The sequence below is a fragment of the Lepisosteus oculatus genome, chromosome 4 (genome assembly GCF_040954835.1).
Source record: "Lepisosteus oculatus isolate fLepOcu1 chromosome 4, fLepOcu1.hap2, whole genome shotgun sequence".
Lineage (NCBI taxonomy): Eukaryota > Metazoa > Chordata > Actinopteri > Semionotiformes > Lepisosteidae > Lepisosteus > Lepisosteus oculatus.
Window position 1 is genome coordinate 48,796,721 of NC_090699.1, and position 26,872 is coordinate 48,823,592.

General features: G+C 37.4%; 1 protein-coding gene across 3 annotated transcripts in view; it reads left to right on the forward strand.

Annotated features, from left to right (window-relative positions):
* synpra (synaptoporin a) overlaps window positions 1–26,872 on the forward strand; it is a 102,702-nt gene that overhangs the window by 57,403 nt on the left and 18,427 nt on the right. For 2 of the 3 annotated variants that reach the window (XM_015347231.2, XM_015347230.2), the window contains exon 3: window positions 20,758–20,882. In XM_015347231.2, coding sequence (XP_015202717.1) covers window positions 20,758–20,882 — 125 coding nt within the window. Of the gene's footprint in view, window positions 1–4,939; window positions 5,179–20,757; window positions 20,883–26,872 lie in introns of those variants that run through there. The other variant, XM_006630630.3, reaches the window with a different exon arrangement.

A 26,872-nucleotide genomic window follows, 5' to 3' on the forward strand; every position in this document is an offset into this window, starting at 1 on the left:
TTTATTTAACCACTGAGAACACATTTTCATCTACAGTGGCATACAGCAGTGTACCCAGTTATGCAGCAGGACTTTTATTGGAGCAATTTGAGTGAAGTACTATACCTTGGTCGATTGTACAACAGCAACATCTCATCCAGGACTAAAATCCAATACCCTCTGGCACTCTTAGATTCCTCTAAGAGATTCCTCTAAGACCTCTGCTTCATCCAAAATGACTGGTGGAATAAGGAAAAATGTCACTGGACAATTTTTCATTTTGAAACCAAATACTCAAGAAAGATTAAGCTCATAATGACTTTGTGTTTGGCTGGACTTAAAAATATTTGGTTAATAATTCATACGGTACATAATTAATAGAGTTAACAAAGCATTACATATAATTACAGTAATAAAGACTTCTCAGTACTGCAATTATTATGTAAAAAGTTATCTTATTACAACCCTCTATTAACCTATTGTATCTGAAATGTTTTATTGATACCTTGTAATTTTTATTTTGTATATTCAATATGTACTGTATACTATAGGCAACAACTTATTATGCTGTTACTAAATCATAATTGAAGAGAGGATGGTTTTGTTTGTGTGCGATATTATTGTATATATGTGTAGTGTTATAACCTTTTCTCTATGAAAGGATCACAAATAAATATCAGGCTGTTAACCCAAGTTAAATAATCCATTAATTGCACTTCCAACTAATTCACATGGATTGTTTCAGTGTTAAAAGCCAATGAGACTAAACTATAATCTTTTCCTTCAGCATTCTGGCCGTCCAGCTGTTGGGAATACAGGAAGGAAGTTGAATGTTAATTAGATGTTAACAGTAATTATTGTAATTATGTCTGTTTAATGGGTTTTGGAAAAGCTTCATTTGTAAATGTGTTAAAAATAAAAGAGTTTGCTAAAACCTTTTGTCAAGCTGGAAAGTTTTAAAGGACTTAACAGGAATAAAAATGACAATCCTAAAAAGGAACAGAAAAACATAAAAAAGTAAATAGGAGCATTAATTAAATGTTACTATAAGCATTTTTAATACTACATCAGTATGATTTAATTTAAATATGAATTTGATTATTTCAAAACTTATTATTTAATAATACCTATTAAAATTTTAATTGGTGGAATAATCTTTTTTTTTTCTTTACCATGAGAGGTCAAAGGATGTTTGACTTTTAGAACCAGTAGTGATGGATATCAGAGGATAGTTAAGAAGTAAGAAGAATTAAAACTGTATTTCTACATTTACATTTTGATTTTACAGTGATGTTATATTTCAGATAAATGGAAGGTCTGCTGGGTTCAAAAACTAGCCCAAAATTAGCACAAAAACCAAGACTGTCAATTAAATTAAAATTATTTTTAAATGCTTTCCCTATTTAAATGAAAAAAAAAATGGATTAATCAATTAATCCATCAACAATTCAGAAAGTTAAGGTCTGCTTTGATGGAAGAGAATTCCTATATTTCAACAGATGTTGTCTGGGAAACTGATCTGTCTTCCCAGTGTAAGAACTGGTTTGAATCCTGTGAAGGTGATATGCTAGATAAATTTGTATCCAGTCTCTCTGAGGCTTTTCTTATGCAATATCAGTGTCTTCAGGATTGTTAGTTAACTGAGTGTTAGTGTTAATTCTGACTGGAATTCATGCATGCTCAGCTGGAGGCAAGATTTACAAAGGTATATCTATCTGGTGGATTCATTCAAAATCTGTCTAAAATCATAAGTCTTAATGATTTTAAAGACTTAATCTAGGCCAGATCTAAATTTGCAAAGAAACAAGTAAAGGTTTATTCCATGCTGAAAACAGAAGAAAAGAAACACGACGTTTCGGCTGTGGAGCCTTCTTCGGGTCTGACCCTCAGCTGACACTCAGGGAAGCATTTTTTGATGATAACTGAGAGTTGCATCTGCCCACAAATATGTGTTTTATACACAAAATGATCTTGTTAACACTTGACAACATTAGAGTGCCAGGCCTTGGTGGCTTTTAATATAGAGAGAACTAGAAAGAGAAGGTCCAGCTAAAACAGTCTAAACTCAGACAGCAGACATTTTTATTTGAACTATATTTGAGCAGTCACTGTGCCGTTAGGTACAGTAGGTAGAAAATGATAAAAAGTGGTGCCATGTTTTTTTTTTCTTGGAAATCATTACTTTAATCATTATGGAAAGGAAGAGGCAGATTTCCGAATTTGCAGGTATTGTGAATTTCTACTACTTCTAAAGTACATATTTGACTGGTTCGTTTTGCTAATAAGCTAATGTTTGATTAACCAATCTTTTGTGATTTCTGCAGTACAGTATAGTATTGTAACGCAACGGGGGCTCAGGCGGGCGCCCTTGCCGCATCTGGTCGGCCCCATCCCGACTGGTGGCTCGAACCCGGGACTTCTGCGTCTCTCTGCAGTGGGATGGGATAGCCCTTCGCCAGGGACGGCGATTTAAGCGGGGGAGAGTGTAACGCTTGCGGCCGACAAGCACTGTGTGTAAGAGCCGGCGTACCAGAGCAGGTGACGTCACCGCCCTTCCCTGTGATAGCAGGACCACAGCTACTGGGCTGTAGAGAGATCTCTCTTTAGCTCACGGGGCTAGCCCCCATTGCGTTACAGTATGAATACCATGTCCTAGTTTTCTGTAAGTAGTAATAAACCAAATGTCTTGCAAATGTAGGATTTGGGGAATTGGTTTTCATTAAATTGCATGCCTCTGAGACAAAATACTTTATCCAAGCACATAAACGAATTTGTTTTCCAATAAGCAAGTGGTAATTTGTGTTCTTTGGTCTTACTCCAGTAGCTAGTAGACATGATTTCTAATAATTACATCATTATTGCACACATTGTGACTTGGGCAGACAACTCTACTGTAGGCGCTGGAAAAGACAAAATCCTGATGCCTTGCAGATGGAAGCAGTTAATTAAATAGAGAATACATTACTTATTGTACATCATTAGAAAGAAGGAAAAAGTATTGTTCCTACATTTGTGAATATATGTTGTGTAAAATGGCTTCAGATTCCTTTTGCACAGTAACGACTATTTAAACGAGTGGACTCTGCAGATAAGCTGGGTTTAGCAGCTTAAGTTAAGCAGAATTCATTATAGATTTGAGAATTGTGCTTGCCTAGAGGATATAATGCTTGAATGACATTGATAGGGTGGAAGTATTGATATACAGTGTAGTAATTGTCATGGTCTGGGGGAAAAAGTAATTTGCAAAATGTGCATTTTTGTTTTGAACATTTTGTAATGGAAAAAATAATGCTACAGATATGTTTTGTTGCTTTCTTTTATGAGAACATTTTTCAGTTATTCAGCAGACCAACTAGAAGATCGATTTCAATTGATGGTTTTTGGTGAATGCAGCACTCTTCAGTGGCTCAAGTGTTTTAAGACCATACCTTAAGTGGGTTCTCCAAGGGTGCAAATCAGAAACAAAATAATCATCTCCAAAACTTAAGCAACTACATGTTTTCAAATCAGATCTCAGATACCAGTGAGAAGAGCATGGTATAGTGTGTTTTACTGAATAGAGTGGATTGGAGTTCAAAATTGTTTTTAGTTAAAGTGAATGATATTATGAAACTTTGCCAGGCATACTATTATTTCTAATTGTCTTCATATTTCCCTGTAATGTGAAGCACTCACCAGAATGCACAGAGATCGATTTCAAGTCCATGGTTAAAGATGAGCAGGAAACGGTCAGGAAAGCATCGGTAGCCAACGGATTTTCCCAGATGTCTGGAAAAGTTCCAACATGTTAGACAAGTGTTACAATAAACTGAAGTTAGCACATTTAAGCATCAATATTTGTTAAGATAAGTAAGGTAAACTGAGAAGACTCAGAAGAAGAAGAAGAAGACTGGGGATGAGAAATCTATGGCATTTAGGGTAATAGCTATTGATAACGTACCAATGAGTACTCCATGCACATACCGTAATAGAAACCCATAACTGGGAGTCTTCATCTGTGGAAATTTTTAGATGATAGCTATAGGATCTAGTACCCATTAAAGTGGATGCAAAATCATTGCTTTAGGTGCAACAAGTTAAGTTTTTCTTTTGTTCACTCTTCAAAGATATCTTTTCACCTCTGAAATTGAGAAACATTTTGACAAACTCGTAATGTGTCTTGTTTAATAAGCTTTTATACTACTTGTTTAATATTTGATGCATTTTTTAAAGAACATCCAATTGCTAATTGTTAATGCACCTGACATGTATGTAATGTTCAGGTAAAGCTAGGTTTGTCAGCATGCGTAAAAGTTTTAAAAGTAAAAGTTTATTCCATGCTGAAAAGAAAAGAGGAGGCTACTAGAAGGAGGCTTCACAGCTGAAAAGTTGTGTCTTTTTTCTTTTCAGGATATAATTAACCTTTACTTGTATTTAATGATGGCATTTTGACTAGATGAACAAGTAAATGTTTATTGTTCTCATTGTTTTACTTTTGTGTAGCCTAATATAAATGTGCAAATCACAGCAGAATGAATATAAGGATATAAGACCTCACAACATTAAATTTTAAATTATTTTAATCCTGATGCTATAGCTCTGATACTGTGCATCCGTGCTGCCTTTATCAGTGTAAATGCTGTGTTAAATCTCGCGGTTATTATTTCACAATTCACATGAACTAAATCTGAAATCTGAATTGCATTGCTTTTTAGTTGGATTCCTTGTATTATATTGGTAGAGGGTGGTATACATATTTTTTTCATCTGCAACAAATACATTATGTATCACAAACTGCTTCAGGAGATGATTTGCAATACCTGAAATTTTTTGTGTAAGTAATGCAAGCTGCTATTAAGTTCAGATTTCAGAAATCACAATAGGGAATAAATCTTCCTGTTGTGGGAAGCGCCCATGGAGCTTCTGTTGAAATTACTTGCCGTCGGTCCCACTAGAGTATGACTTCTTTGTCAGCCCTCAGCAAATAAGGCAAAGCCTGCTGCCTGATAGGTGTATCATCTCACTTTCCCTCAGCATTGATTTCTGGCTTCTTTATTTACTTCATAAAAAGAGGGAAGCAGAGGGAGATGAGACTGCACTGTCTTTGGCCAGCTTCTTCGGAAATCTTTTTATTAGTATGAGAAAGCTGTTTCTGCTATTTTGTGAAGTGAAGCTGGATTATATTTTATTTTTTAAATGTGTATGGTGATATTTGCTCCGGTAAGTATTTTTTTTTTACCTGCTCTATAGTTTTCTGAGTGGAGAGGATAATTGCATACAGTAGTAGTTAACATCTGAGGAATTATTTTTGGATGTAAATTTGAGTATCTTAAATTATATTACAGCATTGCCCTTTTGTGTTATAGGTTTATATGCATGTGATAGAACAGTTCTGTTTTCAGGTATACATTTTAAATGTGCAATCACTGAATTAAGGATGCTCCAGTTTTTCTTTAAACTGAATGCATGAATTTTGTAGATTTAAACTCAAAATCCTGTTCATTAGGGTTTTGTGTGAGTGTAATAAGCCTGATACACATCATACAGTTTCGCAGATAAGTCTTAGTGAACATTGCAGAACAGTTTTATTTTTACTATAGCAGTAGCCTTTCATTAGCTGTTAGTATGAGGGATTATTTTCCATAAAGCTTTATCTGTTGAATGCATTTGCCGTTCTCACTCAGTTAAAGATCACTGTTGCTAGTGTTAAAATATTTAGGGAACTACATACTGTAAACTATAGTAATATGGACAATATTACTTGCTTCTACCTGCTAAATGGTAAATGTTAGCAAATCTAAACAGGTTCTGTGGCAATTCTGCAAGTAATGTGCCATTGTACATTTTAAAATCTGCATTGTGCAACAATTTCAGTCTTGTTAGTTTAACAGATGTGCTTGGCATACTTTAGCTATTCTTGTAGTAATTCTTTATCAGTTGTGTGTTCTTGCAATTTTACAATCTTGCAATATATAACAATCTGAGTGGACATTCCTGTGAATATGACATATTTTAAAAACAAACCAAAACAACTCTGTAGCCTAACACAAATTTCTTAATTTCTCAATTTAAATAATGGCAGTAAACGTTTTAAGCAGTACCTGTTGTGCCTTTTCTCCAGCCAAAGTTTTAACATCTGCCCCTCTTGTTTCAAGATTAAAATATTATGTTAATTTCCACCTAGCCTTTCTAATCCCTTTAATTCAGTGCTTTTTTTCACCCGCACTAGCTTGGTAACATACAATTATATTCACTAATTTGTGCAAAGTCTTGTAGATTAGTTGCTTAATGATTTGAATTGTTACTTATGAACATACTGACACCAGTTTTAAAGATCTGATACAGAACAGAAAGACGACAGAACTATTGAAGCATTTATCTTTCCTAACTTGTTATTCCATCTGTGTGCCTGTACTATTCTCATAATGCGGTTAATTACATGCACTGATATTTGTTCAGGTCATTTCAAAGCTGTGCTTGAACTGCTGCATTGCCATTTGAACATTCTCTGTCCAAATTTGAACCTCTGGTGCAAATTTTAAGTATGAAAGTATCCAAATGCAATGTTTAAATATTATGTATGGTGTTAAGCATTACATCATTTCTAAATACATCACAAAATTGTTTAGTAAAAAAATATGACTTTTTCCAAGGTGTTCAGTGTGCACCTTTATTCAAGGTGTTCAGGGATAAAATTACATTGAAACATGGGGTCTCACACAGGTTTGGGAGTTAGCACTGCGGACTCATAATCACTGGGTCCCGGGTTTGGTTCCAGACTTCTGTCTTCTGTGTGAAGTTTATATGTTCTGGCATCTTCCTGCATTCCAGAAATAGACTGGCTAATTATAATGGTTTCTCTAATTTGTCCATGTTTGTGTGCCCTGTGATGGACTGCCATATTGTCTGCAATGTAGTTCTGCCTCATGCCCTAAGCTTCAGGGATAGGCTTAGGGTTGCTGTAAACTGCACCAGGAACAAGTGGTATTCTGTTAATGGATGGGATGAATGACATTCACACATCAAAAACAGGAGTATCCTGTCAAGGGTTACAATTTAGTCCTTGTAATATCATGTCACCTTGCTGTGTTACTGCATTATCACACAGAATAAAAGCCTCAAACCCTGTAATCACCTCGAGGTCTGAGTAAAGGCTTAAGGTTCTGTTGATGCCTAAGAAACTATTTTAAACTGGGTGCTTTTTTTGTTAAGGTAAATGGAAAAATGCCAACTACCTTACATATTCAGTAGTTCAGAGGTCCAATTGAACAATGAAATGAGACGTTGAATATAAAGGGATAACATAATTAATACTTTGTGTTAGCTCACCTGTCTGAGGAAATGGCAGTGCTGGCCGAAGATCAGGACTGTATCAACCTCTCTCACTTACGAGGAATGTGAGGGAGGGCTGTTAGAAAAATTTGCACAGAATAGAGGATAGAGGAGCAGTCAAAGAGTTTTCATTGATAGGAGAGCATGAGTCCAAGATTACAGTTTAACCCTCTTCCTGAACTATTAAATTACTCCATTAATAACAAACCAATAATTAAGGTTCCAGCTTCTATACAGTGGCACTCTAGTGCCAGTTATTTGCAAAATGTACTTTACATTGCTTCTTACAGTATATGTTTGATGGATTCTTTACTATGATGAGTGTTACAGTGTGTTCTTAAATATCCATAACATTGTAATGTACTATTGTACTCTATTAATCTATGTACCTAATATTTACTTAGAGTATTTCTGTGTTAAAAAAGTGAGAAATGTTACAAATTTTAGGAATTTTCTTCATGTGGTATTTTAATGTGCTTGAAAATATTATCCAGCCCCTTCATGATAGACTCCAGGAAACCAGATTTAAGACTATGGTTTGTTATGTTATATCCTGACACCCATACACTCTTTTCATAAAAATGTACTGTACCTCTTTTAGGTGTGCTCCGTTTGATTTCCACCTGTGTCCTTTGACGAATGTTTCATTGTTGATCTTGTTGTATTATTCAGTTTGTGAAAACAATCAAGGATCTGAGTACTTTTGGCTAGCCCTTTCATATTATATTAAGCTTGATTTTATATTCATAGTATCAAGACTAAAGAAATTCAGTTCCCTGTAGCTTGTCTGTACATTGAATGTCTTTTAGACAAAGGGTCATTGTAGTCAAAATGCGGGACTGAGCTTTATTGTACAAGGCTATGTCTTTCCCAGGTTTGGGAAACGGCTAGAAATGGAGACTAACAAGATACAGCAGGCAAATGTTATTGTCATCTCTTCCTTCTCTCTGTTTACTTGTGAGAGCAGATGCTACCAGAAAGTGAATTAAATAATAATTGCCTTTTGTGTTTGGAGGTACAAAAATGACTGATTCTAAATTCATATAGAGTATTCTAGGTGAACCTGTGACTGTAATCTTTTGCTCCTTTCTTTTCCCTTTAGCATGGCATTTAATAACTAACTTCATTCATTGTGCCTTTAGGTCAAATACAAAGTCAATATACTGTATGTGATTATCTAAAAAATAAAAGGACTATGTGTAGCAAAGGGTTATGCTGCAGAATGTCTTATGATTTCCATAAATATCTTCTGCAGTGGGTAATGGAATTATCAAGAGCAGGATGTATATTGAATAAAGCTGAGAAAGTTTAGCTGTAAATGCAGAGTGTTTCTTACTTCAAAGGGTAAATGGATATTATAAAAGTACATTACAACAACGTATTTATTTCCAAAAAAAATGTCTTTCCTTGCCAAAGCAATATGAAATTGTATGGTAAAGTACAATAATACTGTATTACCATTTTTTTAGAATTAATTCATGTAATAAGATTCCCCATTTTTATAATAAGCATTTTTTTCTTTGGAGTGTGTATATTTGAAGGTAATTTTAGATGCCGAAACTTGTAGATGCCAAAAAAAACAAGGATTTTTTGAAGAAGTCAGAAATGGCAATTTGATCAATAAAACCGTCTCTGCTCTGTCACATTCTGATTAAGTCACACTCATTAAAAGAATTTTAACGAGCTGCATCTTCATCTAGCACACATTATGTAACCCATGGGTTCTGCGTCTTTTATGCCTGACACTAGCGTAAAATATTTCACAGTTAGAGCCCAGTAGTTTCTCATATTTTCTTTAGTAGGGTGTTACATAGTTGCAATTGAAATTAGAAATGGGGGCATGATACTGTTGTACATCTATGTACTGTATATGCTGGCATTTAAAGCTACAGTACTATTTTATTGACTTTCATGTGGATTTGGTGTTGTTAAACATTAAGAAAGGCTTCTGAGAATTTATATTCTCTTGAGACTCTTGATTATAAGAAAAATCAGTCTGTAACCCTTATATATATCCCTTTCCCGCAGGTCTATTTTGTCTATAATAGGCACTGATGTCAACTTTGGCAGTAAAGTGAAATTCCCAGAGGTATTGCTCTCATCTGAGACTGCCGGGCTTCATTTTTTGTCCAAATATCGCGGTGCAGTGAATGCAGCTGAGTGGTCTTCATAAAAGAAAAGGCGTGTTTCATTTAATAGGCGAGGGGGGTCCTGAAAATAGGAAACCAAGTTCAAAGAGAATTAATTCTTCGTGTTTTTACTTGAAATTGATCCCTGCTCATCCTGAAACATTTAAAAGCCTGGATTACAGATTAAAAAGACATACAGTATTTTTGTTTTTTGTCACATATAAATGTTTTTAATTAGAGACAAAACCATTACCTGATCCTAAGGCAGTGTGGCTGTCCAAATCCTGGAAGGCCAGAGTGTGTGCAGGTTTTCTTTCCATCTCAGCCATTAACGACCTACGTTAGCTCATTATTGGCTTAATTGGACCGGTTTGACAACTTCCTTCAAGCAGTGGTGCTATAAAGAGACCTCAAACCTGTCATGCAGCAGGACTGCCCAGTCATGGTCAAAAGGACAAAATTGTTTCTGACACGACTCTTTACAGAAGGAGAAAGTGCTTAGTGTGACTCAAATTCAGTATCTACTTTTACATCAGGAATACGCTAAAGAGCAGTGTTTAAACAGTGGACCTTTTTGTTGTAAACTTTTTTTTACACATACAGTACAAGAAAGCGCTACAAATAATATAGTGCAGTATATCCCTGAAATCCCTGCTTCTTTCCATTCTTCTCCAGCAGACAAAAAGTCACAGGGCAGTGCAGGAATTGATTTTTATCACATCCTAACTGAATAAATGTTAGGAGTAACTGTAATTATATCAAAAAAGTTTAATATACAATTAATATGCAATCCCAGCACAGTTAAATGAGGTCCAGTGAGACTGGAAATTTGATATTGCTGGAGAAGACTGTTGTTCATATTCTGAGGCACTCTTGGGCCATATTGAACTAATATAACTTGTGGCTTACATGCTGTTTAAATATTTACTGTATTAGTGATAGGATAGAAGGATAGAAGAATACAATTTATTTTCCCTTTGGATATTGAGATACTTGTTTTATTTCAAAATAAGGGTTGATAATAAAAATCAATGGTTTCCCTCTTTTGGGGGTTGGGTTTTTTCATAATACAACCATGAAATATATCTAATCTCCTTCATAAATTATTGCAAGACAAATTACAGGGGGATCAGTGTTCAATAATTGATTTCAATCATCTCCACACACCAACTGACCACTTCAATGAAGCTTTATCTTTCTTTTGTCTTTTTGTGTGGTGCAGGTACAGTATATGAACCAGCACGATGTACAGCAATGTGAAATATAGTCTTTCAGGGTTTAAAAATAGGCTTCAGAAACGATGCAGACATTCTAGGAATAATGAGCAGAATTATTTTATTAAATTGATCGTGTTTGTGCCTTAACTTGATACACTTCAATTGTCTGTGTTTTAGGGAGCTCTTGAGAGCTTCAAAGCACTGCAGATTGGTTGACTGCAGTCCTGGATCTGTTGAGGCCATTTGATTACATTACAGAGACAGTCGGCAGCTCCTGATCTCAGCCATAGAGATTGAATGTTAAGAAATCTCAGCCCAAATGCTGAAGTAGCCCACTAATTTTAGAGGTCAGTAGACTAGAAATGATAGAAGGGGTTACATAATAAGCATCTATTATTTATAATATGCCTTGCAAAGTTGGAGCCCTGGGTTCAATTATAGACATGAAATGCTATATGCATGGAGTTTGTATGTTCTCCCTGTTGTCACAAGGGTTTTTGCTGGATGCTTCAGTTTCCAAATAAACTGGTGAATTAATTGACTTCTGGGAAAACTGGCCCTGGTATGAGTGAGTGCTTGTGCATGTATGCACTGTGATGGACTGGTTGGGATAGGGTCTCACTCCAAAGTGGCCCTGTGTGGGATAAAGTGGTTAGAAAATGGATGGGAGGATAAATGTACATCTTGACTAATAACAATATCATAATGGGAAGCAAAGAATATACTCAGTTACACCAAATACACATATTAAAAAAATGCCTTTTTTAATTTTCTTCATATGGATGGAACCATATGCAAGAATTTCAGACTAAAGTCAGTTAAAACGAGGGAGTAATAAGAGAAAGGTTTAGGAGTACATTTGGCCTATCAAAGATTGATGTTGGCCTATCAAAGTGCTTAATTTTCACAAATGGGTAACAAAACCATCAGCTTTTCATGACAATTAATCTCACAGAGCTGCCACAAATTCTTAAAAGAAAAAAAAACCCATGACAGGAAAAGGTGTTCTGGATGATGTTTTTTTTTTTAAAAAAAGACCTGCTCAGTGACTCCATCTCTGAATGTAATTGGGTAATTTACTACTGCAACATCTGCCTGTCATCTATGGGGGTTGTGAGGTACTGCCATTTTATTGTTTTTACCCTCCTTCTTCAATTTGCTTTGTTTTCCTCAACCAAGACACCTCTCTATAGCTATAGAGCATAAGTACAGGTTTATTAAGAAGGGAAAAATGTATCTTATTTATCTTTATATACAGGGACCTTATGAGTTCATGTTTGTCTTTGGTGTACAAATGTTTGTGAGGCCTTCAAACTCGAGAGCTGCTGGGGTAAAACTAGTTTATGGAAGCCCCCAAGAAGGTCAGTAATTAAATAGTCTTCATTTTTTAAAAAGAAAGCCAAAACATCATAAACACTGGATCCCTAGGTATCTTTAAGCAGCTACTTATTTTGAAGAGAAGTCTGGGGATATGATCTCTTACTATTCCTGTTTATTTGCTGTGGGCTGACTGTAACAATATTAAACTTTACATAATCAGTTCTTGCTCCAAGCTGTGTAATGAATATCTGATAGGATTTAAGTTTTCATTTTTATTAAATCTATAGCATAAGCCAGGCACTGTAAATTGTCAAGGATTAGGGACTCTTTATGTAAAGTGGTGTGAAAAAGTGATTGCCCCTTAAACCTAATAACTGGTTGGGCCACCCTTAGCAGCAACAACTGCAATCAAGCGTTTGCGATAACTTGCAATGACTCTTTCACAGCGCTGTGGAGGAATTTTGGCCCACTCATCTTTGCAGAATTGTTGTAATTCAGCCACATTGGAGGGTTTTCAAGCCTTAACCGCTTTTTCAAGGTCATGCCACAACATCTCAATCGGATTCAGGTCAGGACTTTGACTAGGCCACTCCAAAGTCTTCATTTTGTTTTTCTTAAGCCATTCAGAGGTGGACTTGCTGGTGTGTTTTGGATCATTGTCCTGCTGCAGAACCCAAGTGTGCTTCAGCTTGAGGTCACGAACAGATGGCCAGACATTCTCCTTCAGTATTTTTTGGTAGACAGCAGAATTCATGGTTCCATTTACCACAACATGTCTTCCAGGTCCTGAAGCAGCAAAACAGCCCCAGACCATCACACTACCACCACCACATTTTACTGTTGGTATGATGTTCCTTTTCTGAAATGCTGTGTTACTTTTACGCCAGATGTAATGGGACACACACCTTCCAAAAAGTTCAACTTTTGTCTCATCAGTCCACAAAGTATTTTCCCAAAAGTCTTGGGGATCATCAAGATGTTTTCCAGCAAAACTGAGACGAGCCTTTATGTTCTTTTTGCTCAGCAGTGGTTTTCGTTTTGGAACTCTGCCATGCAAGCCATTTTTGCCCAGTCTCTTTCTTATGGTGGAGTCATGAACACTGATGTTAACTGAGGCAAGTGAAACCTGCAGTTCTTTGGATGTTGTTGTGGGGTTGTTGGGACTCATCCTCTTGGATGAGTCGTCGCTGTGCTCTTGGGCTAATTTTGGTCGGCCGGCCACTCCTGGGAAGGTTCACCACTGTTCCATGTTTTCGCCATTTGTGGATAATGGCTCTCATCGTGGTTCGCTGGAGTCCCAAAGCTTTAGAAATGGCTTTATAACCTTTTCCAGACTGATAAATCTCAATTACTCTGTTTCTCATTTGTTCCTGAATTTCTTTGGATCGCAGCATGATGTCTAGCTTTTGAGGATCTTTTGGTCTACTTCACTTTGTCAGGCAGGTCCTATTTAAGTGATTTCTTGATTGAGAACAGGTGTGGCAGTAATCAGGCCTGGGTGTGGCTAGAGAAATTGAACTCAGCTTTCCAAAGATGTGATAAACCACAGTTGATTTATGTTTTAACAGGGGGGGGCAATCACTTTTTCACACAGGGCCATGTAGGTTTGGATTTTCTTTTCCCTTAATAATAAAAACCTTCATTTAAAAACTGCATTTTGTGTTTACTTGTGTTATCTTTGTCTAATATGTCAATTTGTTTGATGATCTGAAACATTTCAGTGTGACAAACATGCAAAAAAATAAGAAATCAGGAAGGGGGCAAAAACTTTTTAACACTACTGTATATCCCTGTAAGCATTTGTAACTATTGACCAAGGTGTACTGTATTAAAGCATTATACTGTATGTATTTATATAAACAATTCATTTTGTTTGTTTCTTAAAAATTAACTCTCAAGTTTTTTTTAATTGTATTAATGAGGTTTTTTTATTTATCCAACCTGCTTGCAAATGTCTTTAGTTAAATAATCTTGTATCATGCCTACAAATCTACTCCTGCTGCAGATCAGAACACTTTTCCACACGGCTCCAGACAAGAACAGACCTGGAGTTTGAAGCTGCTATTAAGAATTCAATAAGAAATGAGTGGTAATAAGCAAGAGAAATCAATATTTTGTTTCAGTTACCACAACTTAGAGAGCAAACACTGTTATTCCCATGCCTCATCCTGTATCCTATCACATCAAGTATCTTCCACAAAAAGATTATTTTAGTCTATTTTGACATTGTTTAGTCATAAGTTATGATATGTGGACAAACAAAATAGAAATACCTATCAATGTAAAGTTGCTTAAAAGGGCATGGGGTCACAATGAGTGACCGGCATGGCCTACATGCTCTGTTATCATCCAAAATATACACTTGGTATCCATCATTTACCCACTTTTTGTCAATTTCTGTACATATATTATGTCAATTAAGGAACACAGGTTTGAACACCATTCTCGATTTGATCTTCATGGATGTTTCTAGGAAAACCAAATAAGATGATTTCAGTCTTATAACTGAAGTTGAGTTCTAAACGAGATTGCATCCAAAGTGTAATATCGGCTACTCATATCGTATTCTTCTATGTCACATTTAGTTTGCAAGTAAAAGTAAGTCATCATGAGAATGAGGATGGAAATTTACACTATAGAGCCAACCAACCTGGTGAACTAGAACTAGACAGGAGAGAAGGAAACCAACCTGGTAGCAAACATGAACAGACCAACAAAGACTTTGCTTTCTGTGAAGCAGATAAAAGCTAAACAGATTGAGAGTTCAATAAACCCTAAACCACTAATGGAGCAACACAATCGGTCCAAATTCTTTTAAAAATGGATAATTGCACTCAACTGGAATAGAAAATTAACTTATATTTTTACTTTTCTCTTAAACCATAATCATACAACATCAATTTGCATGTCAGTATTTTATATAACCAGAAAAGTGAAATAGTTTCAAAGGTGGTTATGTTATTACAGTGTGTGCTTTTATTTAAGAAGTTAAGTATTTTCCCCCATAATTGACTATAAGAAGGTTAATAGTGTACTTTCAGGTTTCTGTGTTCAAAAGCTGTTGACATACCTTGATGGCTTCAGGGCTAGGATGTTGATATTGGAAAAAATGGTACTCATGTTATGATGTTAATGGAAAACAATTATACTTTTGGCACTATTTCTGTCTGGTTAACCAAAAGTACTTTCCTGTACAACATACAGGTAATATGTTTGAACTGTCCAATCCAATTAGCAGTCAGGTTTTGCAATATTTGTAATAAAGGGTAGCAGTGTTTGGAAAGCCCTTAAAGAGGTTTGCATAAATTAAATACTGTCAAAACTCTAGGGGCTAGGTGCAGTGATCATTTTAAAATGTGAAGTAATTAGCAAGAAGAGGACCCTGGAAACATCTGGAAAGATGTCGGATTTAATTGGCAGCACTGAGCCACAGCACCATTTCCTGACTTTGATGACATCATCGTAAAAATTCTTTTAAAAATGGGGAGTGCAGAGGGTTGTTTAAAAATATATTGCTTTATTTCCATTAGGCTTCATTTTGTAAAACAAAATTTTACTTGATTTTCATTTATGCACTAGCACACAATTTTCTGTCATTTGGAGCCAGCACTGAGCAGGATTAAGGACCAAGGTTCTCCTCTGAATCTGCTTTTTTATGACACTGAAAAAGTAATGTATTGATACAGGTGCTCATTTTTGCTAAATGAGGCCCACCGCATCTGAATTTTTTGTCAGAACACCAAGAAAGGTGGACATCAGTCAGCCAAGGCTGTTCTCACTCCAGTGAGCAGTGAATCTCCTCTTCAACTCAAATATGTAGGGTTACAGAAAAGAAGAATTGTACTGGTTGGAATTTTCTTCAGAAGTTTCTATATTGATCATTTAAGTACTTGTGCACTGATACAAGTTGTTATTCACTTACATTAAGCAAAATATGATCCCATAGCTTTCAGAAATGTCAGTGGGGTTTTGTAGTATTACTTTTAAAAAAAACAGTGCTCCAAATTATAATAGCACTAGTTTAATGACATGGTATTAAATCCTCATTATGTTCACATTAACACAAAGAAAGGCAGGAATTAGTTTGCAATTCTGCCTTCACTTCAGTAGTCAATGGGGGTCTTATAGAGAAAGTATTTGTAAAACCAGTGTGTACGGGTCTTCCTGTCACTGGACCAACCACAATTCACTTCATGAGAACATAAGAAAGGTTACAAACAAAAGGAAGTCATTTGACCCATCTAGACTTGGTGGCTAGTACCTAATTCTTCTAAGGAGTGAACTTCAGATACAGTAGTTCAAGGCTTTTTAGTTAAAAAAAGGTGATACAATAATTTTGTATACTGAAAGGTAAGACAAAAATTGTGTATTGGAAAAAACACCATTTGTTGGCTTTCTAGTGCGTCTCTGTTTATTTAGCAGTTTGCAGGAGATAGTTTTCTGAATGAAAATGAACCTTTTGCAGTTCAGTCTAATTTGTATGTATTAGATACCAGTCATGTTATTATTAAATTCTGCTCGTGATGTTTTGTTTCTCTTAAATCTACAAAGCTAAATGTAAGAGGTTGTATTGAAATCTTGACAGATGGTAGGTGTTCCACCTCTTGCATTCATGTGTGTTTGGCCCAAATACTTACAGTATAATCATGTCCTAATTTAGGGCTCCTCATATTAATCATTTTGGTCATTTTCCTTCGTCTGATTACAGTGTTGCGCAGGGTACAGCCTTCTTACAACCAAGCTGTGACTGTTGTCTCACTGACTCACATTTAATTTGCCCTGGTGTCTATTTCTGTTCCTCACCTGAAAAAAAAAATCTGTGCCATGCATGCCCTTTTATCTCAAAGCTAATAGCATTTTCAGAGGGAAATGCATCGATTGGAAAGACATCTGGGCTTTTAATTGATGTCACTTTCAATGCTGCTCATACCACCTTGCAAGCTCAACCAGTGCTGCCAGATACACAAGACTTCTTGGGCAACAGCTACAGGTCCACAGAACTGTTAAAGAAAGGCACGTGTCAGGTTTACAGGTTATTTCACTTTTGTACTTTAATGGATATGGTTATATTTTTGCAATTGCGTTGTGTTGCTCTTTTCTGTAACTGATCTATCCAGTTTCTTTCATGCAACAGCAGGGAAACTGTTTCTTTTTCTTTCAGGACATAGAGCAGGGACTGTGTCAAGGTAGAATTGATTAATCAAGAGAGCAATGCATCATCTCTAGAGGAATTCTCTTTAAATTTTCTCTCTTCCCTGTGGATTTCAAACTGTGGAAAGGTGCTGGCACTGGGAACAGTCAAGCAAAGGAAAGCAATACAAGCTTCTTATTTGTTTTCTTCCTGTTTTACCTGTTTGCCATATCAAAGTTCATTTTCATGCAAAGGGAAAGTTCTGGGAGTTTTCTCCAAACATCTTGAATGATTACAGGATTGAAAAGCTGCAGGTTAATGAGTTTATCTGATGTATATCTTGCTCTTTATTTTTTTAAGTCATTACTGAAGTGGAAATGTTTTTTTTATGTGTTTCTGTCAGTATTTCTGAATATGAGAATGAAGGTCTTTCTTTTAATAATAGATAAGCAAACATAGTATGTTTTTGAATAAAATATGATATTTCAATAGTTAGATCATATAAAATACAATATAATTAGTTAGATTACCTTTGTTATTTAAGGTGCATTTTTCCAACAGTTTCTGAGAATAGATGAAATACAGAACACTGCTAGACCTTTGGAATTTAAATTCCAGAGACCAAGAAGACAGTTCTAATAAAATGAATGGATTATTGCCCTGATGCAGCTTAATAATAGTTTCTGAAGTGTAATCTGTCTTGTTTTGGTTTGTTTTATGTGCTTTGTTCTTAGCAAGAACAGTGCCAAACAAAATCTTTCCAGCTATCAGTTCTAATGGCCTCTGTGGGTTTTGCAGGTAATGAAAAAAAACTGCATCTTTAATATCAATAATACAATATCTTCCCCTGTCAAGTGCCACTTTTTCGCCTAAAGCTGTAAGAGAATGATCTGAAATGTATTTGTACTTACACAGTAAATCTCAGCCCTCTGAGTGCTGTTGTGAGAATCATCTTTTTGCCTTCAGCCTGCTCATCAGCACTCCTTCCTGCCCTACTTAAGGTATTGAGGGATAGATGCATTGCTTTGTAGTTTGCTTTGATACAGTTTTGATTTGCTCCCTTTCATACCCTAACATATGTTAACAGTAAAGCACATTGACTAACTGTATTTTAACCTTGAGCGTACAGTAGTATTAAATGAACTTTTAGTTATGGTAACATCAATATATTGACTTAGGATTTAGATGTTTCAATAACTCTTTTGAGTAAGACGGAGCCTCTGAATGGAATACTTTGCTATATTTTCCTCTCTCAAATGCACTTCTGTGGAAACTTTCATGTCTAAGTCTACCTACAAATGTGGTTTATCTTTGTTGTTATTTGGCATTTTAGTTTATTTTTCTTTCGAATCCCATGCATAGTTTTCATTATGAGATTTGTGTTTCAATTGAGTCTTTCCTTTAGTTTTTTTTTTCAGATGTAGAATTGGTAAAGTACAGTACTATGTTTTAAACAGATTAGATGGCGTAACCTGTTGGCTACTATAACTAAGAGGGTTAGTCAGATTTCCTCATAAGTTTGCAAGACTTTAATCTGCTGTTGTGACACATTGCCACCAGCTGTCAGACAGCCTCAGTTGTTTGATATGTTTAAAGATAATTGATCCATTGGTTAATTACCATGGATTGGAATCCTCAGTGGCACAGCCACTATTCAAGGTCTAATAGCATAGGAATCTCACTGTGTTGAGCCTTTGCTTCGTTTCCTGTTTTATTAAACCATGTTTTATTGTTACTGTAGCAAATCTTGTTTCTTTAGTTCAGGACAAATGGTATTTAAGACAGACTGGAGTACAACTAAGGGCCCAGGTTTTGTCATCTTTATTGCCTTTATTATTTTGAGACATGCTGGAACGTAACAGAGCAAAAGCAAGCACCTGCCAAGCTCAGCCCCCGTCAGCCTTTGGACTCAAAGATTGTGGGAGCCCATGCTTGTCCAGGGCAGTGACTTCAGGGCAGCGAGGCTTCCCAGGTGTGGGAGAGACCCCTGTTCTCTACAAGTCCATTAGCTCCCAGGGGGACCCTCAGGGTGTGATTGGATGATTGGTTAGGGAGTGAGAATTTGAGGAATCTGATGCATGTGAGAATGTGCTGGGTTCAATCAGGGATGAGATTGGGAAGCAGAGGTTCCGGGAATGTGACGTCGTTTGCGAGGGAGAGTGTGGGGCGTGACACTCTCCTGCAGAGCTTCAGTAGTCCTACTCTACCCACACCACTGAGACACACACACTGGGAGAACGTTAACTAGCCAGAGCTACAGTACAAATCTGCTTTATTTCATCAGGGTTCCATGACCTTTACATAATGTACAAGTGGGGAAAATAGGTTAAATGAATGTGAAGTATGTTTAATACTGCTTCAGCTTGGATAGGAGTGTACCATAACTACACTTTGTACTTGCAAATGAACAGCTATGAAATGCAACACTGTGCAAACACTGTGAGAACCGTGGACAGTCTTATCACATTTCTGATCACGTAATGACTAAATTAGCATGACACTTAAGATATCATAATTGTATGTGTCAGTGATTTAAAATCTTGAATTACTTATCAGTTTAAGAGTAAGAGTAATTGCCTAATTTAGAATAATACAATTTGCAGTTTTAAATTTTCCTTAGTCAATTTACGCTGTTTTGAGCATGTGAACACTCTTAGACAAGGTGATTGATCTGCCACTGAAGCTAGTCCTGCAGTCTAGGGAAGATTTTCACTGCCTTGCTTTAGTGCAGTGCTTTGCTGTTTTACAAGGTGTTATACAACAGCACACACACACAACACACATCACTAACTTATACCAGGCTGCGTGGCTGTAGAAGTGCAGACAACACTGGGCAAGCATTCGTTCTTTGAGTTTTAGAGAGGTTCCAGGATCCACAATCCTTCAAGAGTGTGCTAGCACATCCAGTGGGGAGTGCATCAAGAGCGTTACTGCCACTGGTAGCTCAGTGACGGAGTGCTTACTTGATGGTGTTTTAGGATTAAATAGGGAGTTAGTGAAAATAGATTAATTGGATGATTGGTTGTCTGACTGGTAAAGGGAAGGACATTCCAAAAGGTGACCCAACCCCATCCTGAGAGCTACAGATCTTAGCTACAGAGATTAGCTTTCAGATCTCAACCTACTGTAGCAATGGTGGGGTGAGTTTTAAATATGTGGCATGAACCAAAATGTTCAAGTTACAAGATTTTCAATGGACCAGAGGTGGAAAAGTAAAGACAAACAGTGTAGCCAAAAACTGGGTGTACTGGATGTACCTTCTGAATATCATTAAATACAAACAGTGCGTCCAAAAACAGCCAGCAAAGGCTCTCACTGAGTGCAGGGTGAGCTGTGTGATCTGGGAATTTCAGGTTTAATGTAATGTGATCAGGATTCTGCAAGCAGGAATGCACAAGCAGATAGTTGTGTCTCTATCAACACTCGGGGGAACATAGAGCCCTCTGGCCTCCTGGACACTTGCAGGCCTGTAGTGCTGTCAGTAGGGGTAGTGCCTCTCCTTTCATCAGCATTAAGCCACCAGGTTGGAGCTGTGGTGCCAGTGATGTGTTAAAAGATGAGTGGGTGGTTTTAATGTGTGTGCGTAGGAGGAGTCCGGTTACACTTTGTAACTCTCCCCTGTGAATAAATGGGAAAAAAAACATTTCAATTATTTGTGTTTGTTTTACAGCTTTTTGCAATTTTTGCATTTGCAACATGCGGTGGGTACTCCGGCCAGCTGCAGGTCAGTGTAGACTGTGTAAACAAGACGGACAGCAACCTGAGCATTGGCATCGAGTTTGCTTATCCTTTCAGGTAAGGAGATCAGCTATGGGCATGTTCATTTCAATCTTGTTTTAGGTGCAAAATGAGTTTTTCTCTTAATACTCTTTAAAAATATCTCGCCTGTATCATTCAGAATGGTTAAAGATTGGCTGAAATACCATTCTGTAGCTGTCTAAAAAGTGGTTGAAAAGTTACTGACAGAGCAGTATGCAGTCTGGAGCCAACCACTCTTTTTTCATAGTGTTTTTACTGCTGTTAATGTCTGTATTTTCAATTTATAGTCTTGTCTGGCTACTCTGCTAACTGCTGAAGCATCTACAGTGCATTACAAAATTATTCAGACCCTTGCAAGGTTTTCACATTTAGTTGCTTTAAAGTGTGCAGTGATGACATTTTGAAGTAGCAAATAATGTTTATTATACAACCATATTACTGACTCAATAGGCATTCATGGAAAAGCTAGTGTTTGGCTTGAGAACTGCTTATTAAATAGAAATCAGAGGGTACAGGTATGAGGTGAGAACTAAAACTGGGTTGAGGTAATTAATGGAGTACTGCAGGGAGCAGTACTAGGACCACTGCTCTTAATTTATATCAATGATCTACTGTAGAAGCTGCAAATGAAATTCAAAAAGATGTAAATAAAATGCATAACTGGGAAAAGATATAGTAGATTTAAGGTGGACAAGGCATTGCATACAGGTAGTAAAAATAAATTATTATTACAAAATGGGAACCTGCTGGGAAGAGAGTAAAGACTATGGTGTTTATGTTGATACATCATTTACATCTTTCACACAATGTGGAGAAGCAAATAAAATGCTAGGATATATAGTTAAGTATATAATTTAAATCAAGGGATTTTATGTTAGAAATGTATAACACATTTGTAAGTCCCGATAGAAAAGTTATCTGTGCTCTGGAATCAGTCCAGGGAAGGGTAACCAGGGAATGTCTTCTACTGATAGACTGAAGGAAGTGAACCTTTTCAGGCTTGAACAGAGAAGATCATGAAGGTACCTGATACAAGTATTCAGACTCCTCAAAGCCAGTGTATTTCTGCTGAATGAACTGTGAAACATGAACTACAGGGCTCAGGCGTAAACTGCATGCAAGTGCATTTAGAACAATAATGCCAGGCACTTCTTCACTCAAATGGGTGTGTCTGGAACACGCAAGCAAGCCATGCTGTTGAAGTCAATACCCAGGTTTCTTTCAAGGAGGAGATCACAAAGGGAAAATTGTGATTGCATTAGCTTTCAAACCTTTTGCTTTGGCAAAATTAAATTAATTTAGGTACATAAAATTACCATAATGAGCCACACAACTAGTTGTGTAGCCTCTGTTTGTGTACAATAATAGTGGTTTACATGATTGCACAAGACTCCTGTAAGATCCCTGTCAGGTATGATTCAACCATGAAATCAAAGGAGCTTTCAAAACAACTCAGGAATAATGTTCTATAAAAGCACAGATCAGGAGTAGATTTGAAAAATGTCAAAGACCATTAATATCTGTTTCAACATGGTAAAGTATTTATTATGAAATTTAAGGCACCCAGACACTGCCTAGATCAGGCTGTCCCTCCAAACTGAAAATCTGGACATGGAGGAGTTACAGAATTCATTGACTGAGATGGGAGAAAATGTTCACGAGTCAAAAATATCCCAATCACAAAGAGGCTTTTATGAAACTAAAAAAACATCTTGAATCCAGCATGGGGTTTTAAACACAGCACCTAAATGATACTGCCAACATGTGGCATAAAGAGTTGTGGTCACACATGACAGAATTTGAACTTTTTTGTCTAAATGTCAAGCAAATCGGATGCAAACCCAGTATAGTGCAACATCATCTCCACTGCCAAGCATGGGGGGGCAGTATCATGTTTTAGTTTTGCTTTTACTAGGTTTCTAGTTCCGGCTGAGGAGAAGCATTCTCGTTTCCTGATGCGGCCACCACCATGCTTGATTGTAGATGTGATTTTGACTGGGAGATGTGCTGTGTGGTGTCTGTGCCAAATGTAGTGCTTGGGATACAGAACAAAAAGTTCCACTTGGGCCACTTCTGACCTCAACATATTTTTCCACATTTTTCCAGGATCAGCTTTGTGACAAACTCCATGTAGGATATTAAATAGCTTATTTTAGTTTTCTTCTTGCCATCCTACCACATAAGGCAAGTTACTGTATGTGAAGTATTCCGGATATTATTGACTGATGCACAATTTCTCATGCCTCAGCCACTGAACTGTGTAGTTCTTTCAAAGTTGTCGTTCCCTCCAGTGTCTCTCAGTAGTTTCCTCTTTGCCTGGCTACTCATTTTGCACGGATAGCCAGATCTCGCAGGGGCTGGGTGGTATGATGCATCTTCCATTTCTTGATGTTTGAGAAGACAGTTCACAGGAATAATTATAGACTTCAATATTTATTGTACCCTTCTCCTGATTTCTGCTGTTCATCTTGCTTTGAAATCTCCTTAGTCATCATGGTTGAATCTTTGCTTGAAATTCATTACCTGACCAAGGAACTGCACAGTGACAGGTGTACTTATTTTGAAATTTGACCACTATTGCACACAGACAGAGGCTCCTCAGCTAAAAGTGTGGCTCAATACTGTAATTGCATGTACTGTACCTAAATTAATTTAGGCTTGCCGCAGCAAAGAATACAAAAACGATGGTATATTGACTTTTCTATTTTCATTCATAGTATTTCAATAATCATGGTTCTATATTCTATATTCATTTTTCTATATAGTATAGTATATCTATTTACTTCTTTCTTTTCTTGTTTTGAATGTGTGCATTTGGTTGTGTATATACAGTAACAAAAAATAATAGCTATTTCAAAGTGTCATGCCTATAAAATTTAAAGCAACAAAAAGTGAAAAAATTGTATGGGTCTCCATACTTTTACAAGGCAAAGTATATGAGGATAGAGTTAAGCAGAGCTCAGTTTTTGAAATATGTGCAGTCATCACCATAAACACTTTAATCATCTCTACGCTGGCACAGAAATGTATCTTCAGTGAATCTGAAGAGACTGCACAGTAGTCTCGGCACTGGTTTTGCTTCATCTAAAAATAAGTGTGCTTCTCATGTTGGGATTATTTGCAGTGATGTTAGTGCCCTTCATTTCTCTTTAAATGCCTAGAGATGCACAATTTGCTTGAAAGGGTCCCGCAGCAGAGCTGTTATTAACAGAAGCAATTTTAATTTCCATTCTCACCAGAGCAGTGAGTAGTGAGTCTTGACTTAAACTTCAGGGTGCTTGACATTTAGAGATGGGTCGGCATTATGAAATAGGTTAATATATTCTTTGTCTTAAATGAAAAGCCCTGTGTGTTCACATTTACATATTCCTTCATCAGCTGTCATGAGGGGATAATAGCAGTAATTCTTACAGTCTGTTGAAAGACTGTACATATAGGTCACAGTAGTTGTTGAAACCCTTTTTTATGATAAACTTTATTAACACATTCTTGCAGTTTTTGTAAAGTTCAAATTTTAATTATTTTTCCAATTTGATACACACTTAACTTACTGTACTGTATAGCAGGAGAGAAGAAGTTAACTGTCACGATCGTTACTCCTCCTCTTAAGGGCGCTCCAGCCCTTCCTCGTTCTGTCCCATTTCCCACACCTGTTCCTTATTCCAGCCCCTCTTTAGTTCCACCTTTAAAGCCAGACGCAGGCGTTTGCCCGATGTTTCTCATTGAATCCCGTTTCGTGAGAGCCCGGGGTCCTGCCGCATTTTGGCTCCGTTATGGTTTTAGTTTCCTGTTCCTGATTCCCTGCCCTGCCCTGCCCTGCCCTGCCCCGCCAGTCCCGACCTGGTTCTGGTTTTTATTTACTTTGGATGGATCCCCTGGTCTTGTACTCTGCCTCTCGTATTGGATTTCTCTTTTGGATTTATGCTTGGATTGTTCGCCCCGGACTCAATTCTGCTCACCTTGGACACACCCCCCCGTCTCCTGACCCACTCCTGCATGATATTGTAACGCAACGGGGGCTCAAGCGGGCGCCCAGCGTTACAATATTTTTCCCTATTGTTTCTTCACCTTCCGGATCATGTTGTCCGCATAGGGCCCGGAGGGAACTGTTCGTGACAGTAACATAAATTGTGTCGGGTACAGGCACTGTTATCTGCTTTTTAATGTCATTCTCCCAGAATGAGAAGCAGCATAACTGTTTTGGGCAGTGAACCCACATGGTGCCAGAGAAAGAGCCATACAGTCGTAGGCATTGAACTAGCAAAGGTAGCCACTGGTATGCAGCAAGCAGAAGACTCTTTAGTTGACTTGAGTTCAGTACCCCTTTGGTTAACTATTCAGCTGTGCACTAGCTACTCCTGGGAACCCTCAGTGCAGCTGTCTGGTAACATAACTCCAAATTAGTGAGCCGTACATCCCGTACTTCAAATATTAACTTCTCCCTCTCATGTTCGCCATGGCTCCTGAATTGCGGTATGAGCTAGCTGTGGCGCGGCCGCTGGTGAAGACATCATCTACCTATCTCCCTTCCTCATCTGTCACAGAAAATTAATCAACCTCGAGACTCGGAGCACTTGAAGTCCGTTTATGACCATACAGTCCGTCTCTGGCTTTGAACATGGACTCATGATTCCTGGATGCGCCATTGACTTTGTCTCCTACAGTGTCTCCCCAGTTGCGAGCCTTTGCTTGTATCAGACTTCAAATCTGGACTGTTTGCCTGCGCCACGCTCTGCTTCACCAATCTGCAAGCGGCCTGCTCCCTGATCCCGGAGTGCTTGTTCCCCACACCCCTCTGATCTCAGTAGCAAGCTTTATGCATTTTCTGTGTGATGTTTGCAGGCTCCCCAACTCAGCCACGTGCTTGCTCAACATAATGGGTTCTTAATACTCCTTAAATGCACTCCGAGTCTCCCACCTCAGTAGCGCAACATTACACTCCCTGGAATCATGGGACAGGGACAGGGAGCGCTACAGGAGGTCATTCTTGCCGTCTGCCATAAGACTGTACAACGCATCCACCTTGCGTCTTGGCAGAGGCAACAGCGACAGTGACCTGTTTCTGGACTAAACGCATATACACATCTACTGCTACATCTGTTCTCTTTCTTTTTCTTTTTCTTTTTCCCGTTTACAACCACTTTTGTGCAATATATGCCAGGGACCTGTGCAATACATTTATATTTATATTTATATCTATGGTTACATCTATATTTATATTCATACGTGTGATACGACTTTCTGTGTACTGTTCTGTTCTAGTTTCCTCTTGTGTGTCCGGACTGTGAGTAACTCTTGTATTGTATTGTATGTATTGTACTATTAGTATATAATTCGTTACACTGTGGCTGTGTTGTGTGTGTTAAGCTGCTGTTGCACTGCAATTTCCCTCACGGGATCAATAAAGTATCTATCATCCCACATAATGGGATTGAACAAGTAGCATGATGGGCAGGGTCTCCCCTCATTTCTTAGTTTTCTTATGTTCTGAACTGTGTGATGCTTCTAGGGGTGTAGTAGCAGATGGGCGATACTTTCAAGAGCATGTCATGGATTTTAGTGATGTTTTTGACTGTATTGCGATAGCCACAGAAAGAAACCGGACATTTCTGGAACAGGTGCACACCTTGTTCCAGACAGTATAAATTGGTTGCAGATATACTAAGAAGAGAAAGATAAGAACACACTATGATCTGAAACAGAGGACTAACATACTGCTGTGCTGTAAAACCTTTTAAACCTGCCTGAATACCGAAACTGCTAAAGTTGGATGTAAATGAGCTGGGAAGAGATACTGAGCGAGCTAAGCAAACTAAATTAAAGGTATACCTGATGCTTACTGGATGTCTTGAGTTTGAAGTTCTGCATAGGAGAATAAAGTAAAACCGAAAGAAGCTGAAGGACACAACACTAGTACTGGAAGGCACCCCTGTATGTGAGAAGGGAAAGAAAGAGAAGCTAAATCCAAGAGAACAAACCAAGACCAGATGAAACTGAAGGTTGGAGCTGGATTTAGGCAAAGCTTT